This window comes from Sycon ciliatum, chromosome 4 (genome assembly GCF_964019385.1).
Source record: "Sycon ciliatum chromosome 4, ocSycCili1.1, whole genome shotgun sequence".
NCBI classification, from domain to species: domain Eukaryota; kingdom Metazoa; phylum Porifera; class Calcarea; order Leucosolenida; family Sycettidae; genus Sycon; species Sycon ciliatum.
Genome location: NC_088646.1, coordinates 18,669,848 through 18,688,393, shown reverse-complemented (window position 1 = coordinate 18,688,393; position 18,546 = coordinate 18,669,848). Strand labels below are relative to the sequence as shown.

Sequence of the window (18,546 nt, the reverse complement as noted above, 5' to 3'; positions counted from 1 at the left end):
TTTGTGCCCCATTAGGCCATCATTTTGTATAACTATGTTTCGCGTCAGTTCAACTTCCAGAATCATACGCGAGAGGTGGAAAAAAATAAAAAGTTGCAAAATAATAAAAAAAGGCTCATCAGAAGTGCATAGCACTGTACATAGCACAATACATACATGTAGCACAATACCTTGTGCATGGTGTACATAATCATTCGAAAGAAAAATCCTACATCCAAGCACAAAATCTGGGTTATCAGCATGAGTAAATATTCACTTTGGACAGAGAAGGCAACCGTTGGTGCCCATGCTTCGCTGGATTATTGTACTCAGACTTCAGCAGCGGTGCAAAGAGCTCCGGAACAACGCATCCTCTCAGCTTGAGGCGATCGATGCGGTCTAGTATAAGCTCATAGAATACTGCTTGCAGATGCCGAACAAACGATTTACCAACGCTGGCCCCGAAGCCATTTCTGAATCCAGCTTCGCCGGGCCGTATGCAACCAGTCCACACTGATGACTCGCACTATCGTACACTCACTGTGCGTGTTTGATTTTTTTGATTTTTTCCGAAAAAAAGTCAAAACGTATGCGTGCGGACGACGCGAAACATAGATATAAAAAATGATGGCCTTAGAGATCCAACAGCAACTCGTACAGTACTGAGCCCGTCTACGTGTACTCACGGGTAGCAAGAGAGCGATGCTGTTGCTTCATGCCACTCAGGTCCGTCACAAACGCCTTCATTTCTTGCACCGTCGTCATATCGTGCCGTCGCTGCACACATTGCCACATCAGACGACAAGGCAGCAAGTAAAGTTACCAGCTCGATACAGATAAATAGATGGCAGCTCAGACCCTGTGGGAATGTGAGAGCACTATTCCAATCTAATAGTGTACTGATACGCACTGTACATCCATGCACACACAGATACACACACATTCTTAGTCTAGCCCCAACCAATCATGCTTGTTGAAGCACTGCAGTAGTCAAACCTGTGTGAATTGACCAGTCCATGGTGAAGTCTTCCAACAACACAGGTGGTCTTCAGAGACAGGTAGTCTTTACAGACAGGTGGTTTTCAGAGACAGGTGGTTTTCAGAGACAGGTGGTCTTCAGAGACAGGTGGTCTTTACAGACAGGTCACCTTAAAGTAAAGTTAGGTGGTACTACATAGCTATAGGGTATGGGAATGATGTCATGGCGATGAGTCTGCGGAACCGCTTATGGGCACTATGTATACAGTGCTTTCGATGGCGGACCTCCAGCTCTCTCTAGACCGCCTGCACGAGCGGGGAACCAGGTGGAAGGTGCGGTTCGAGCCCAATAAGTCTCAGCTCATACACTTTACCAGACGAACTGAACCATGGCCAGTTCCTCAAGTTTCCTTTGGTGGCCATCTGCTGGAACCTGATCAAGATGGCAAACTACTCGGCATCACTTTTGATTCCAAGATGCCTTTCCGAACCCACCTACGAAATGTTGCCCTCCAGGCGACCTCGCAACTCGGGTTCATGAAGCGGGCCTCCAGGTACCTGAATACCCGAGGCAGGTTGGCAACATACCGTGGAATTGTGCGGCCTATCATGGAGTTCGGATTTAGCACCGAGCACTTCACATACTTGGCCCAAACGTCCTTCTCGGCGGCGTTGCTGCCACAGCTAGCGCAAACGATTGTGCGCAGCAAGACCTGATGGCGAACATGCGGATGCTCTTTGTGGATTTCAAACAAGAAATTCGCCAAGACCTCAAGACGATCGCAGGAGAACTGGTTCTAGCTCTGGATAAACACCCCACAGCGGCCGAGAAGATCCTCGCGGAGCACGCTATCGACCTCAATCGTCTCAATGCAGAGACACGCAAGCTGATAAGCACTGTAGAGAGACAGCTCCAGAATGTATCGAAAATTGAAGATGGAGCTTGTTCCGCCATTACAGATCTAGAGAAGAAGCTGCATGACGTGACGTCTAGACAACCAGACGCCACCACAAATGCACAACAGGAACAAATGTCAGGTAAAACCGACACCACGAACGTCTCGATCATACGGGATCTGGTTGAAGAGGCAACCGAACAGCGAAGACGTGCTGCTAATATAATCCTAAGCGGGATCAGGGAGAACGCAGGCGAAGACCTGAAACGTACTGTTTCTCACCTGGTGCCGGATTGGGACACCAGAGAGGTCCTCGTGGCAGAGCGCATCACTCCCAGACACCAAACGGAGCAGTCACGCCTGGTGCCCGCCACCCTCACCAGCCAGGGCAAAACCAAACTGATGCGCAACAAGACGAAGGCTAAGCACAATGATGTAAATGTGTACGTGTCACACGACCTGACCAGGGGTGAGCAGGAACGCCGACGTGCTCTGGTACCCCAGTACAAGGCCTTGCATGCTAAAGGTATTATATGCCATCTGCCAAAAGACACAATAACCCAGAAAAAAAAGAGCCTCACCCCCAATGAAACCGAAGGTCTCCTAAAAGACCAAAAGGACATTACCAGAGTACCCCAGTCTCCTACCTCATGCATTGTAAATTTGTAATTGCTCACATTAACATTCTAGCCTTTTAACGAGAGGGCTTGAAAGCCCAGAAGCCCTCACTATGATTGTTTTGTTTTTTACCTAGGTCATCATGTGTGTTATTCAAACTGATAGAAATGTCTTCGCAAGACAAAAACATGTGCCCGATAATCGTATTGCAAAGACGTTCCTAGCAGTTTGAATAAAACACATGATTACCTAGGTAAAAACAAGCATAGCGAGGGCTCCTGGGCTTTCAAGCCCTCTCGTTCCTAATTTTTTAGTTTAAAAAAAGAACTGTAGCTCATAAACACACATAGATACATAACTCAAAACTCTCACTCCCAGACATTTTACCAAGTAGTTATGTTTTATTCCCGTAGCTATGCAGAAGACGTTACTTCAGTAACGTCTGGCGCTAGCCAGGGTCCACACAGCTTTAAATTTGGTGTTTGTTTGTGTGTTTGTTTGTGTGTTTGTGTCACGCCTGGCGCTATCCCGTATCTGTCCCGTACCGTACCGTGCCATCAAACACAGCTGGCCACATACAGCTGGCCGCACTATTCAAACAGGGCTTTCAAACGCAAGATCATAACGTAAAGCAACTTGGAAGAATGAGTATAAATGCGAAGTGTATGGGGGAATGCATGTAGGGCGATAGTGCGGGTTCGAATCCCAGGTAATGCCTGAAAAAAAATAGGAGAATTGAACAATTTATAACATCCCTATTCTTTTTTTGCCGTCATCAAGGCGGTAGATGGTGTCGTATTACCCTCGACCGTACCTGTCCTGTACCTGTCCCGTACCGTACCGTACAATCAAAGACGGCTGGCCACAAAGCATATTCAAATAGGGCTTTCAAATACAAGATCATAACGTGAAGCAACTTGGAAGAATTAGTATGTATGCGAAGTGTACCGGGGGATGCATGCAGGGCGATAGTGCGGGTTCGAATCCCACGTTATGTCTAAAAACAAAAAGTAGAAATTTGTAAGAATTTATAACATCCCTATGCTTTTTTGTCTAGGTCATCAAGGCAAAAAAGCATAGCGTAGGGCCCTGAGCTTCCAAGCTCTCTCGTTACGCTATGGTGCTAGCTTATTACTTTTTCATTTTTCTAATTTTGCAACACATAACATTGGATTCAAACCCGCACTATCGCCCTGCATGCATTCCTCGATACACTTTGCATACATACACATTCTACCAAATTGCTTTGCGTTATGATCTTGCAGTTGAAAGCCCTATTTGAACATGTGGCCAGCTGTCTTTGACGGCACGGTACGGGATATGTACGGGATAGCCAGCCAGGCCTGGCGCGTCACATCATGACGCCCTACGCCTCCCCCCCCCCCCCCCCCCTCCCCTCCACACACACACACAGTGACACAGATATACGAAATAAAGGGCCGTGGACCCTGGCTAGCGCCAGACACTACTAAAGTAACGTCTTTTGCATAGCTTAGGATTACATTGCATTATGTCTGCTCCCTATTAACTTGAGTCGCTAGTGAGTCATGCATTGCTGTGCCACGACTTTGCCAAAGCATCTCACCCAAAGACGTAATCGCATCACCTCTATAGCAGAGGCTGCTCATGAGTCATGACAGATCCGGCTGTACACTTGTTACCAACAGCAAAGAAACTGCATTGTGAGGGAATCAACAAATCTCCACTGTACTTACATCATATCCCGTCTGCAGTTGCTTAGCAAGACCGCTGAGGTGAGAATGTACGGCTGTAAAGTGACGACTGCGAATCTCCGCATACACCTAATCGCAGAAGCAGTAGCGGACGACACACACGCACACACATACGCGCACGTGCACACACGCATGTGCACACATGCATGTGCACACACACACACACACACACATACACACACACACACGCATTTCAACAACACAGATGAACTTCCTGGAATTTTGAATGCAAAACCACGGCCAAACTTCGAAATAACTCTCGCAGTGTAGCATGCGTATGCACTTTGCACAGCAAACGGAAAAATGCAAGGGTTGTGGTTTATCAGTTACAAACTGTGAAACCCTTGACAGAATCCTGGAACCACGCTGGCCAAATTGTCTTTTCGAGTGAACAAAACGCACAGCATCTGAGCAGAATTATCACTTTATGAGGCACAAAAAATCCCAATGCTGTCGAGAAAGTCCCCTGGAAACTTGAAAACACATGTACATGAACTTGTGCTGAAATGCAGTAGAACATACCGAATCTGAAGAGTTGAGCAGGAGCTTGATTTTTTGGTCCTTGCCAGTCACAAGCTTGTCAAATTCAACAAACCCTTTAACGCACACACACACATACACACATAAACACACACACACACATACACACACAAACATAAACACACACACACATGCACACACACACACACACACACACACACCAGACGCATGTGCGCGTGCCAGCATGCACACAAACGAACCCAAGTTCACAACAGAAAAGGTTTTGCAAACATCACTAAAGCGGACACCTCAAAGTAGCACCAGTGGCCACTCCTAGCAAGTGACTACCAGTGTTGTATCATGATGTACTATTGTTTTCCTGTGTGATGACATTCCCCAAACTGTCTTCGTCTAGTCGTGTGCATGTGTGATACGAGCATGCGCGACTTTGTAGTCGAGAGTCCTTTTGTCAGTCTTCTTGTTGGTCTCTTTAAGAGTAGTCTGTTTTTCCGTGATGTCATAGTCCCTGCTTTCCTTCATGTCAGTATAATAATGTAAACAAACTAGTCTTGTCCTTTGTGTCCTGCGTCCCGGGGAACGGAACGGCTGTGATTCCGTTACAACGTGGTGCCGAAACCCGGGACGCAGAGGATGAGTGTGTTTTTTTGTCGTCGTCGTCAACCGGTACTGTAAGCGATCGTGAGAATAAAGATTTGAAAGCGTGAGATCGGAGAAGGAGATCAAGAGAGGAGCTCGTGGGAGCGCAAGACGGAGGAAAGGGAGGCAGAGGAGGTGATGGACCGACAGAAGCTGTGAACTGGGACCGGAGACGGCATGGTACCACGTGGAGCGTGTGGCCGTGTTTCGCCAGAGGAAGTGGATGTGTCTGGCATCGCCGACTGTGTGTCGTCAGTGCTGCTGCAGCCTTCTCGGCCATGTGTCTTCGATGGGGTGCTTCCGAGGTCGTGCGGATGGACAACGGTGTGGAGTTCCGCAACGCTATCGTGGAGTCTCTGTTTCACTTGATGGGTGTCCATGTACGAACCGGACCAGTTCGTCACCCTCAGTCTCAAAGGACAGCAGAGCGGTTCAACCGAATGCTCCTCACCCTCATTCGCAAGACCCTCGAAGAGTCATCGAACCGGCGTGCTGACCTCAACATGCTACTGTTCTATTACCGCAATCATCCGCACGGCTCAACCCACTTGTCACTCATGGTGGCAATGAGCGGATGGCAGCCTCGTTATAATTATCATTTTTGATGACGTCAAGGAGGCGTGCGACATGACCCAGTGGGCATCAGAGTTGTCTTCACGTGTAGCTCGTGTGCGAGACATCGAGACGGAGCTCTCAGCCCAGGATTTCATCGATTCACCGGACGAGCCCAGTGTGTACTCTGTGTGTGATCGTTGACCAGTGAAGTCAAGATCAAGGTCAAGCTTGCTGTCAAGTAACGTTAGTTATAAAGTGATGTCATGGTGATGTCATGGAATTGGCTCAGCTTGTGACAAAGCTGACTAAGAGCCAGCTGTTAGCAACAGCAGCAACAACAGCATCTACGCAGATCATGTTCCAGGAGGACAAGGCCAGCAAGACCAGAGCCATGAAAACCAGGCAGGCTGTCCCCAAAACAGCCCCGGCTGACTCCATGGTTCAGAAAATTGCAATGGCCGGTTATGTAAAAAGAGGCTGTTTGGAATTCAATAAAGTCATTCTATCCTTCCCTCAACAAGTGTTATAGTGCGTTTCAAATGTATAGACCTCTGTAGACTTTTTCGAATAATTCAAATTTGGTTTGAGCTTTTGAGAAATTTCTTCGGTATATTGCTTGGGCAGCTCGCGCAATTTTTCTCACATAAATGTCTACGTGTTTTTGTAAGTGTTTGGATAACAGACGCCCAATTTCGAAAATTCTATGCACAAAGTGATCACAGATTTTAAGTGGGACAGATGCTGGCCTAACAGTTTTTTGAAACCAGAGGTCTGGACTTTTGAAACCTACTATAGTGTTCTTTCAAGTTGTTTGGGAGAGGTCAGTTCAGTGCCAGTGGCCTACAACACATACACCTGCTAAGCTTGGTCAATGGGAGCCACATCACTTTCGTGCATTAAAAATTAGACTGAAGAATAAATACTAGCTTCGAGTTTCAGCTAGTTTCTGTTCTTCAGTCTGGTTACAGTGTTGTCTGGAGAAGTAATAGAAGGCGGCTGCTCCCAGCGCTGAGGCCCGTGCTTCCTGGCCAATGCCTGACACTTGACTGGCTCACGGCTGTCAGTCATTTGGCACAAAGCACAAAGCTCCAGCACTGGGAGCAGCCGCCTTCTTCCATTATCGTCGCCGCCCCGGAATCACAACAGAACAATTCAACATCAAACTAATTTACGAAGGTCTTGCTCCGGGCCATTTCGATATCCATTTTCACTGTTGATATGCGTTACGTTCATGAGCCTCGGTAGTATACTATTCAGTCATCAGAGTAAAGAAGAAGGAAAAGAAGATGGCCTTACCGTTTTTAATTCCGAAGACATCGTCAAGCAGACCTTCGTAGGTTGTAGGTGAGCAGAGAGGTGTCACGCTATCACAACCTACAGCACAGTGTACATTGGCAAACACCACCAAACACAGTCATGTACATGTCACCACAGTACAGTGTACATTGGCAAACACCACCAAACACATGTACATTGGCAAACACCACCAAACACATGTACATGTTACTACAGTGCTACGGTACTCCTACGTACAATGGAAGTACATGTGATACACACAACACTAGTTCACAATGGTGGGAGACGTTGCTTTGTTGTAACTCTGAGTTACATGGCAATTAGAACCAATCATCAGACAACTTCGTGGGTTGAGCACTTTTGCAAGTCAACGGCAACTCAGCTTTGTGTGATGCCTACATAGGTCTTAAGATCTGTGACGACAGTCACAAGACTACACGCAGTGGGTGCTGTAGAATAAACCAAACAGTACAATGCTCAGGGTTTCAACTTTGCCAAACTGTTCTGAAATAGACATACGCAGATAAAATGGATGGAGGAGTAAATGAGTGGAAGGATAGATGGATGAGTGAATGGATGGGTTGATGGATGTGTGGATGGGTGGATGGATGGATGGGTGGATGGATTGGTGGATGGAAGGATGGATGGGCAGATGGTTGGCTGGATGGATGGATGGATGTGTGGATGGGTGGATGGATGGGTGGGCGGATGGATGGATGCATGGGTGCATGGATGGATTGATGAATATCCTTAGCACTCACTTCTGTCAAAGAGGATTAGTTGCTCAATGCGCGGTTCTCCTTCTATGGCAACTGTAGCTCCAGTTTCCTGATCAGCTGACAGCAATTGGAACAAATCTCTCACCATCTGAGGCACATAATAACAATATCCACATCTACAGAATGAAAAACTAATAATATGATAAGGACGGTGGCATAGCTCGGCTATACGTACCGTATACACCAGGGCTGGCCTAATTGCCAAAATCCCATGCACCAGAGCCACAGAACATGGCTGGAGATCTATACACTTTTAGGCAAGTGGGATGGGGGAATGCCGCAAGCTTACCGGTACTTGCCATTTCACTGCTACAAGTCAACCCAACAGTGCAACACAACACTACAGAAGCACCTTCGCACTGAATAAATACTAGTTTCCAACAAAACGAACTTAGTAGCCCGAAGACCCAAGGCGACTGACTGCCTAGCAAGCCTAGCAAGCAACACTCTGACTCACTTACAGCAGAGTATCGTCCGAGACCGTGGATGGTGGGAATGGTGCCGTACAAGGACTGCAGAGTTATCAGAGACTGTGCAACAATGCGTATGCCATGCTGATCACCAGCCTGCAACACACCCACACGGCAAACAACACACAGGCAGGGTAGTTACACACATGCATACAGCTGCAGGCATTCACGGTAGCAGGTTTTACAAGTTCTTGGACCTGCCGCTCATGATCTGAGTACAAGATTACTTGTGCATGAAAGTCTCTATCACTCACAATACAGTGGGTTTCTCCAACTTTCTTGCCAGTCTGATGTGTCGCCAGTTTTCAAGGTCAAATTCCAAGTAAGAGAGAAATAACTTTGGACCCTATCATTTCGCATTCTGTGTGATACACAGTGAGTGAGATGTGGGTGCATAAAAACATACTTCGTTTGAAATAGCTTTCACAGCAGGCCCGGATCAAGCTCGTGAGAGTGGTACGGCCATGGCGTATCCGCCAGAAGAGTGGTGCCGGCCCTGCACGGGCATTCCCGACATGTGTGTGTGTGTGTGTGTGTGTGTGTGTGTGTGTGCGTGTGCGTGTGTGTGTACCCCAACTCCCGGACGCTCCCCGCAACATTGTCTCAGACTCCGTGCCGGGCGGCGGTGTCTACCATTGCTGCTCAGGCGACTCCTCCGCCGCCGCGTGTGCGGCTCGCCCTCTCATGCTGCAAGGCCCACTGTGGGGCCTGTGGTCGGTGCTGCCGCTCTACTCGTGGATTCCAAATCCATAGCTGCCAAAGATGGCTCTCTTGTCGTGCCGATTGAACATGGTCCCTGATCTCTCGGCAGACTGCCGACTTTCTGCCGTCGCTCGTCGTTTCCATGTTGTCGGCCCCGCAAGGGGACACGTGACCGTAATGGCATTGTTTACCAGAACCAGGACCAGGTGTGTGTATGCACTCGCGTACTTGCATGTGTGTATGTGTGCATGTGTGTGTGTGTGTGTGTGTGTGTGTGTGTGTGTGTGTGTGTGTGTGTACGTGTGTGTGTGTGAGAGAGAGCTAGCTCGGTCGGTACGTGCAACTATGCCAGATAGTGGCCGTGTGTATGGCGTACCAGATAGAGGTCAGTAAAGATGGATGGCAGCTCTAGAGATAGCAGATCCTTGTCAAGAGGTAACAGATCCAGTGGCCAGCCCGAGATCTGCACATCTGCAAGCACGGATACATGTGCACACATGTGCACACATGTACACACACACACACACACACACACACGCACACACACACACACACATGTGTACGCTCGCACTCACACACACGTGCACACACACACACACACCATACACATACGTGTGCACACACACACACACACACCCACACACACGCACGCACACATGCATGCACGCACGCGCACGCACACGCACACACACACACACATGTGACACCAATAGACACACATCAAAGCATGAACTTCTAACTCGTACTTCTATAATGTACCTACCAAAAAAAAACAGAATAGTTTTCCCGTTTGTCTCTTTCCCTCAAAACCAGTTAAAGTTTTCTAGGAGATAAAAATACAATCAGACTAGGGATACATAATGGATAGAAGAAGCCTCTGACTCTTTACAAGCAACATTCTAAGTTTCCACAAGTACTTTCATTGCCTTTTCTTCATGTGGACAACAGACAGACGAAGAAAGTAACCGGCACAATAACTTTTAAACAGGGTATAGGTGATATAAGCAGCAGTAGAAGATTAGCGAGAACGAACACAGAAAAAGGAGCAAATTATTGATTTTCATGCACCTACTATAGTAGAATCATGTTAATTTTAAAATGCTACAGCAATGCACTAGTAGTGGACGTGTGAAAAGGTGTGATCAGCGTGGTATGGACTGTGATAACGATAGGTGACAAATGAACTGAACGTATGGCGCGCAGATGTCCTACCTAACAGCCTGAGCGTGAATGAGTTCTGTGCCTGCTTGCATAGGTCTGGTTTTCTGGTGTGAATATAAACCGCCTCCAAACCATTCAGCAACTTAGCACTACACGAGACAGAATTGAAAAGAAACCATCTGAATTAGGAATACCAGTACATTGTACTAGTATAGCAATGGATGGCTCGTACTTTGAGCGTGTGCTTGACACTTCCAATGCTAACTCTGTCGATGGTGGTGATGTTGTTGCAGCTGCTGGTCTTGTCCCTCGTTTATACATATCCAGTGCCAACTCTGCCAATGACTGCAATGCTATTGTCATCGCCGATATAGTCACTCGCTTGAACTAGTTGTTTTTCTGGGACGCCTCCGTTGCTGTTGACAGCAAACCAGAGTGTGCCATTGTCGAATCCGACGGTTTCTTTGCCCACGCTTTCACTTGATGGACAATGCCGATGATGCTCACTCAGCCGATGCCTCAGGCCCTGTGATGCTGCTGGCGACGTTACTTGCCCACTCTTGTTCCGCTGGGTCACATTCAGTGTTGTCCTTGCCTTCGGCAGCTTCTTTGGCGGTCGTCCATGACTCCACTTGACAGACACGCCAATGATGCTTTTTCAGACTTGACTGTTGCCGTTTGCATGCGTGCCAAAGTGTTGCGTTTGTCAGCGCGTTTGATGTGCCCGGTCGATTATTGGGTGGGGTCTGCCTTGTGGTCGGGTCCAGCACGCATGTTCAGGAATGAGGTGAAGTGGTGTGTGTTGTCGGAGGAGTTCATCTAGATATTGATGGATCCTACCTTCATATCCGCTCTCGCATTGTCAACACTCAGAATGTTCAATCACTTGAGATAGGAAGGCTTGTAGGTCGGACCTGCATGTATCTACCTGAAGAGAAGGCCATGACAGTACTCACGGAAAGCTCAGAATGTTGCTTGCAAAGAGCCTGACATTTGCTCTATTCCTTAGTCTGAAAAACAGAAGGAAGGAAATGATTGTCTTACCTCCGAATAGACCGTGTTGCTCCAGCAAAGCACTGCAAGCGTGTGTCTGAGAAATAGTAGAAAATAAAGTGGACCAGTTTGCAGGGGGAAAGCAAGCAAAGCAGGATTCAATACACTGCAACATAAATACAGCATCAACTGGAAAGAACCAACATCCACTATTATTCATAAACACAGCAGCCAAATCCTGCAAACAGCAAATGGACTGTGAACTTGACAATGTGTGAGTGCTTGGCTTTGCCTTGGCATTCATGAGCACTGCACAGCTACTTGGGTGAGTCCATCAGTCTGGTCTAGTTCCAATCTAAAGGACGTTGATTGACACAACGTCAATTCCTCCTTCGCCAAACATCAGCAAACAGCAACCTTACATAGTCCTAGAAGCACACCAGAAACGGAGCTCACCATTTGCGGAACAGCCACCAGGTGGTAATTGCATCTGACCCTCCGTTTACGGTCCTCAAGGATTTGATCTTGTAAGTTGTAGCACAGGCAATCAAGACAAGACAAACAACAAGCATCACTGACTATACACCGGTGGTGAACGGCAACGCTCGCTGTGCACAGGGTATACATCGTACAAGTCAGGCTGGAGAATGAAGTTGAAGGCACCACTGCAGCTGTACTTATGGTTGATAAATATGGTGGTAAAGACACACCTGGCAGGCTGGGTTTACACAAAAGTCAACTACACTGTATACAGCTCCTTATGGAATGGCTCTATCAACACGAAGAGAAGAAAAAAGAACCTATCAAGCGGCACGGCCCGATTCCAGGATAATGTTGTCAGTAGCTGCCTTTTTTCCCCAGCAACATATCCATAATAGATTGCAGTAACTGGACACATGTACACCAGGGTGTGTGCATGCACATCGGAGAGTAGTGGTAGCAAGTCCGCAGACAATCTCACTGATACGCACTGCAGTGAATTTCAGCTGGTGCACATACTTACAGATCATCGACGATATCAACGATGGATACGCTCGCATCAGATACACACGACTGTAAGCCAACACACAACACACAACAGACAACAGACAGCAGGAGAATTTAAAGATGGAAGAGGACGTTCGGAAAAGGCTGCATCATCCAAGCTCAACGAAATACAACTTCAACCTGATCTCACCTTTTCGCAGAGGAGTCCAAGTGTGTGTTCTCCAGCCGATACATCTTACCAATTCCATTTTTCTGCAAGTGGAGTAGGAGCAGCAGTAGCACCAGCAGCGATAGGACACAGAGCAAGATAGGACACAGAGCAAGGTAGGACACAGAGCAAGGTAGGACACAGAGCAAGGTAGGACACAGAGCAAGATAGGACACAGAGCAAGATAGGACACAGAGCAAGATAGGACACAGAGCAAGGTAGGGCACAGAGCAAGATAGGACACAGAGCAAGATAGAGCACAGTCAGAAATCAAGTCGGCCAAAGGCAAGGAGGACAGGTGCTTTGCACTGCAGCGATCGGACGCACCTCAATACTAGTACTTCGAAGTAAAGTAAAACGTGTAACTAAAGAGTAAAGACCGGCACCGTGATTAGCAACCAGACTGCTACTAAAGACCACCGTGATTAGCAACCAGACTGCTACTAAAGACCACCGTGATTAGCAACCAGACTGCTACTAAAGACCACCGTGATTAGCAACCAGACTGCTACTAAAGACCACCGTGATTAGCAACCAGACTGCTACTAAAGACCACCGTGATTAGCAACCAGACTGCTACTAAAGACCACCGTGATTAGTAACCAGACTGCTACTAAAGACCACCGTGATTAGCAACCAGACTGCTACTAAAGACCACCGTGATTAGCAACCAGACTGCTACTAAAGACCACCGTGATTAGCAACCAGACTGCTACTAAAGACCACCGTGATTAGCAACCAGACTGCTACTAAAGACCACCGTGATTAGCAACCAGACTGCTACTAAAGACCACCGTGATTAGCAACCAGACTGCTACTAAAGACCACCGTGATTAGCAACCAGACTGCTACTAAAGACCACCGTGATTAGCAACCAGACTGCCACTAAAGACCACCGTGATTAGCAACCAGACTGCTACTAAAGACCACTTCGCCAGGCACGGACGGTCGCAGATTCATATATTATGGTTGTGCCGTGCAGACCTCTAACTAAGGACCACCTGCCACTAAAGACCGCTTTCTCTGGACCCCAAGGGGTGGTGTCCTTAGTTACAGGTGTTACTGTAGCTCTTGCAATATCACATGCCGCCGTATCAATCACATACTACACATGCCGCCGTATCAATCACATACTACACATGCCGCCGTATCAATCACATACTACACATGCCGCCGTATCAATCACATACTACACATGCCGCCGTATCAATCACATACTACACATGCCGCCGTATCAATCACATACTACACATGCCGCCGTATCAATCACATACTACACATGCCGCCGTATCAATCACATACTACACATGCCGCCGTATCAATCACATACTACACATGCCGCCGTATCAATCACATACTACACATGCCGCCGTATCAATCACATACTACACATGCCGCCGTATCAATCACATACTACACATGCCGCCGTATCAATCACATACTACACATGCCGCCGTATCAATCACATACTACACATGCCGCCGTATCAATCACATACTACACATGCCGCCGTATCAATCACATACTACACATGCCGCCGTATCAATCACATACTACACATGCCGCCGTATCAATCACATACTACACATGCCGCCGTATCAATCACATACTACACATGCCGCCGTATCAATCACATACTACACATGCCGCCGTATCAATCACATACTACACATGCCGCCGTATCAATCACATACTACACATGCCGCCGTATCAATCACATACTACACATGCCGCCGTATCAATCACATACTACACATGCCGCCGTATCAATCACATACTACACATGCCGCCGTATCAATCACATACTACACATGCCGCCGTATCAATCACATACTACACATGCCGCCGTATCAATCACATACTAGTACACATGGTTAGATTGGTGATGAACACAGAAAAGATGTCGAGTAGCAGGCGAGTAACAATACAGTAAAACCTGGTTTAAGCGACCACCCCACGGCGCAAGCAAAAGCGGTCGTTAAAGCCAGGTGGTCTTTAGAACCAGGTCCCACAGTGTCTGTGTAGAACTGTCGGCGCATGGAAAAACGGTCGTTAAGAGCAGGTGGTCGCTAGACCCAGAGGTCGCTTACACCAGGTTTTACTGTACAACAAGTCACTGATCTCACTATCACAAACCTGGAAACACAGTCAGTACATGTATGTATTGCCATCATACTGAGTGACAAGAAAAGCATTACTTTCGTTTCTATCCAGGCTAATCAAGCGCTATCCTCCCTCAACTCTTAGTGGCACAACACTATCATGCACAATGTACGCACAACATGGCCATGGGTGCTGCTAACCTTGAGAAACTGTGCAGTGGTGAAATGATTGAGGATTGTCATCAGATTCGGATCAATGACCAGATCTTTCTCCCCTCGGACCTGAACACATACATACACATCGACACAGACACACACATACACAGACACAGACACACATGCACAGACACACATGCGCACACACACACACACACACACACACACACACACACACACACACACACACACATGTACACACACACACGCTACTGGAAGCTGAAACCGACATGCATGTGCATGCGGGCGGTGTCTCAAAAAAAATTGAACAGCAACAGTGGAACTCGGATAAGATGTACCCCTCCCCCCCCCGGAATGGGAAAACTACTTAGTATCAGAGGTGCTTCTTATCCAAAGCTAGCTGGCTCCTGCGGCCCTGTCAATACGATACATGTGCAGTATGCTGGAATATAATATAATGATATGCTAGAAATTATTTATGGAACTCAGAAAAATACGTGGTTAGTGCCGCCAAACCAGGTTTCCTGAGCTGCAAACAGCCCCCTCCCCACTGGCAGCATACTACAAAGATGTTAAGTACCCGTCAAGCGAACTTGTCATGTGGACAAGTGTAGAAGTATGAAAAACACCAAAATAGTATGTAGTACGCGAGGTTAGTGCTGTTGGGACGGGACCTGCTGAAAAATCCGTCATACACGAGTTGTACGTCTTATCAGAGTATGTCCTATCCGTCCGCATTTGTATATGCGCTAATGGGAGGAAAATCCGTGTCACAGAACAGGACCGTACAAAGCAGATGTAAATCATATCCGGGTACGTACTGAGTGAGTTCCACTGTGCTTTGTCCTATGATGTAACTGTTTTACAATATTGGTCTGGGAATGAGCCATATGCGATTCGTCCGTGGTCTGGTTGTCTTGGTCATGCGTTCTGTACGTATTGGTCCCTGATTGGTCGTCGCGATTTGTCCGGACGTTATTACTGCTTGTTCTTTGTTGTGTCTTCGTGTCTTTTCCCCGTCGTCGTTTTGGTTCATGGCTTGTCTTTCTCCTCCTGCGCCCCTACAAGTTTATTATTGTCAGAACTACTTGTGAGAAGCTAACAGATCTGTGCTTTGTCATGTGGCGGGGCCAGGGGGAGAAGGCAATAACACAAACCTTTCTTGGTTCCACTTGTTTGCAAGATCTGCAATTGTTGCATTGGCAGTTTAATCTTTCGTTCACGGATACCCGTTTCCGTTTGCAAAGATATGGAAGAATGTCTAGTTTTGTCAAGCAGAAAAGCCTTTTGTTGTCAAATTTATAAGGGCTCTTAGGGCCTGGTCAGACTGCGGCAAATTTCTGGTGCCTGACGAAAAAAGGAAATCGTTCAGGATTAAAATCGCAATCACACTACACGTATGGGGAGAATGAAAGTTCAAAATTCATTTCGAGCGTCAAAGTGGAAATCTACCATGGACCCCGGGAGATTCCCTCATCTTAGCATTGCCAGCACCTTCAGTGCAATCCTTGCAATCATTCTTTTGGGTTTTGTTGTTGTCCGTGGCCAATCAGCTCTTCGGTGTCGAGAAGAAAAATGAGTGAATATCAGCGTCAATGGCGTACCAGCATCAAACTCCTGTTCGGAGCGGAAAAGCATGGCCCATTCTTGGGTTTTTTTTTGGAGCATCAAACCTCGATTTTGCCGCTCTGGTGTCCACTTTCTATGGAGACTCAGGTTATAATCACAGGATTATTTCGTTTTTGCCGCAGTCGGACCAGGCCCTAACCAAATAAGCAGGTTCACCATAGCAAGTGTTGAAGGTGGACAAATTCTTATTGGCAAAAATCCTTTCGGGTGTACTGTGCACTCTAAAGCCGCCTCAACCACAAGTCAACACAGGTTTAGGAGCACAAGTAAAAACTGACTTCGAACACCACGATGCTGAATTACCGTAAAATTCCGTTAATAAGCCCCGGGCGTATACGTTGCAGACCGCCAAAAACCGGGCGCATATTTGGGCATGGGCTTATTTTCGGGCATGGGCGTTATTTCGGATGCAATCTGCAGAAGATCAATCTATCAGCAAACCATTAGTTTCAGTGAACCACCATTCACACTGAGCGCGGTACAGGTACATCAAACCACAGCTGGAAATTTGGTCATAACCAAGAATGTAGCAACAAATTACAGATTTGATAGGTAAACCACTTGCTATGGTAAGTACAAGGCACAACACTTTACGCCCTGGGCTTATTTCGGGCATGGGCGCTAAAACGGACTTGAAGTGCACACCGCCTAAAACTGGGCTTATCGGACATGGGCGTTATTTAGGGTGGGCTTATTTACGGAATTTTACGGTATTCACCTTTTACAAAATAAGTCTGCACCAAGCATTTCTTCTGCAGTAAGTATTTCTGCTGATTGTTTAGTAACTGGGGGTGGTAGTGGACATTATTATAGCGTAACTTGTAGTTTCTTGGTCCTATTTATTTTCTATAAATCTGTTGTCTTTGTGCTGTGGTGGCCCCCACTGGCAATGTTCACGTGTTCAATAGTGGTGTACACGTATGAGTGAGTGTGCGGATGTGTGCGCGACGAGTGAGTGCAGGGTGGACAGAGAACGTAACAAATCTTGTAGTTTCTTGGTCCTGTTTTTTTATTTTTTATAAATAAGTACAGTCGTCCCTCTCTAATCCGGCACCTTTTGCTACGGCGTTTTCTGCTGGATTAACGAGGGTGCTGGATTAAGAAATCCTGCCCTCTGACCCGGCCCTACCCAGTTGCATGCATGTATCATATGTACGTCAAAACGCAGGGTTTTTCCGTGTCGATCCAAGTCTTTGGTGCACGGCTTTATATTCTCAATTGTTCTCCGGGAATATACACAGTGATGAAGTGATAAAGTAAAACAGAGAACATGTTCACATGTACTCTTGCACACACACGCACACACACACACACACACACACACACCTGAAAATTGGCAGGACACTACTCCTTGCTAAAATAAGAAAGTATGGTTGACTGCCGTTGTCTCCTGGACAAGCCTAGCCTGGCTTGGCAAGGAGTGCACCTGTACGGTACGCGATTTACGACTGCCGGATTATGAAATTTCGCCGGATTATGAAATCAAACTACGTGCAGTTTGAGCGATTCGTTTCAAAACGTCACTGCCGGAGGCGGAATTCAAGTGCCGGATTAAGATGTAGGAATTGAACGAAAAAAATCGGTTTCGTCAGAAAGTGCGCCGGTTGGCAAGGGTTCCGGATAAACAAGTGCCGGATTAGAGAGGGACGACTGTATTTCATTGAACATTAATTAATAATGCTCTCATTGCTGCTGAGTGCTGTTGGGGCAAGTACCACCTGATCTGAATGGAATGATCTACATCACTGATAATAACAGCAGGGGAATATCAACGCTAAGAGTGGTCACCATCAGGGAAAAGGAAACTACATCCCATACAGCACATGTACACCTGCACCGCGTGCAATGAACTGTGCATTTCCCCACAATTACCTGGTCAAGAATCATGAGCAACTCGCTCCTGTTCACTTCTTTCAGCTGTCCTACGTCGTCCATGATAATAACTCTAATACAAGTAATAGGCTAGGATATTCGTTCTCAGGCGTCCACCCTTTCCTCTCGCAACTCAGCAAAATGGAGACATGACGAGCATAGACACCTCACCAAAGTCGTAAAGAAGGAAAACCTTTATTACTTTACTGTTGCCACTGTACTTTGGGAAGTGAAATAGTCTGGGATTTTGAAAAGACTTCAAAATCAAAAGTAA

At 47.0% G+C, this 18,546-nt stretch overlaps 1 protein-coding gene across 1 annotated transcript in view; it reads right to left on the bottom strand.

The window, feature by feature from the left end:
• Positions 1–18,533, bottom strand: part of LOC135814825 (vacuolar protein sorting-associated protein 33B-like) — a 32,970-nt gene extending 14,437 nt beyond the window's left edge. The window contains exons 1-13 of the mRNA XM_065328004.1: positions 18,273–18,533; positions 14,796–14,876; positions 12,475–12,536; positions 12,301–12,350; positions 11,754–11,821; positions 11,349–11,394; positions 9,520–9,614; positions 8,433–8,537; positions 7,954–8,059; positions 7,193–7,270; positions 4,727–4,800; positions 4,187–4,273; positions 666–756 (exon numbers count right to left, since the gene is read on the bottom strand). Of these exons, the coding sequence (XP_065184076.1) occupies positions 666–756; positions 4,187–4,273; positions 4,727–4,800; positions 7,193–7,270; positions 7,954–8,059; positions 8,433–8,537; positions 9,520–9,614; positions 11,349–11,394; positions 11,754–11,821; positions 12,301–12,350; positions 12,475–12,536; positions 14,796–14,876; positions 18,273–18,335 (1,006 nt within the window). The 5' untranslated portion in view covers positions 18,336–18,533. The remainder of the gene's footprint in view (positions 1–665; positions 757–4,186; positions 4,274–4,726; positions 4,801–7,192; positions 7,271–7,953; positions 8,060–8,432; positions 8,538–9,519; positions 9,615–11,348; positions 11,395–11,753; positions 11,822–12,300; positions 12,351–12,474; positions 12,537–14,795; positions 14,877–18,272) is intronic.
• Between the last annotated feature and the right edge of the window lie 13 nt (positions 18,534–18,546).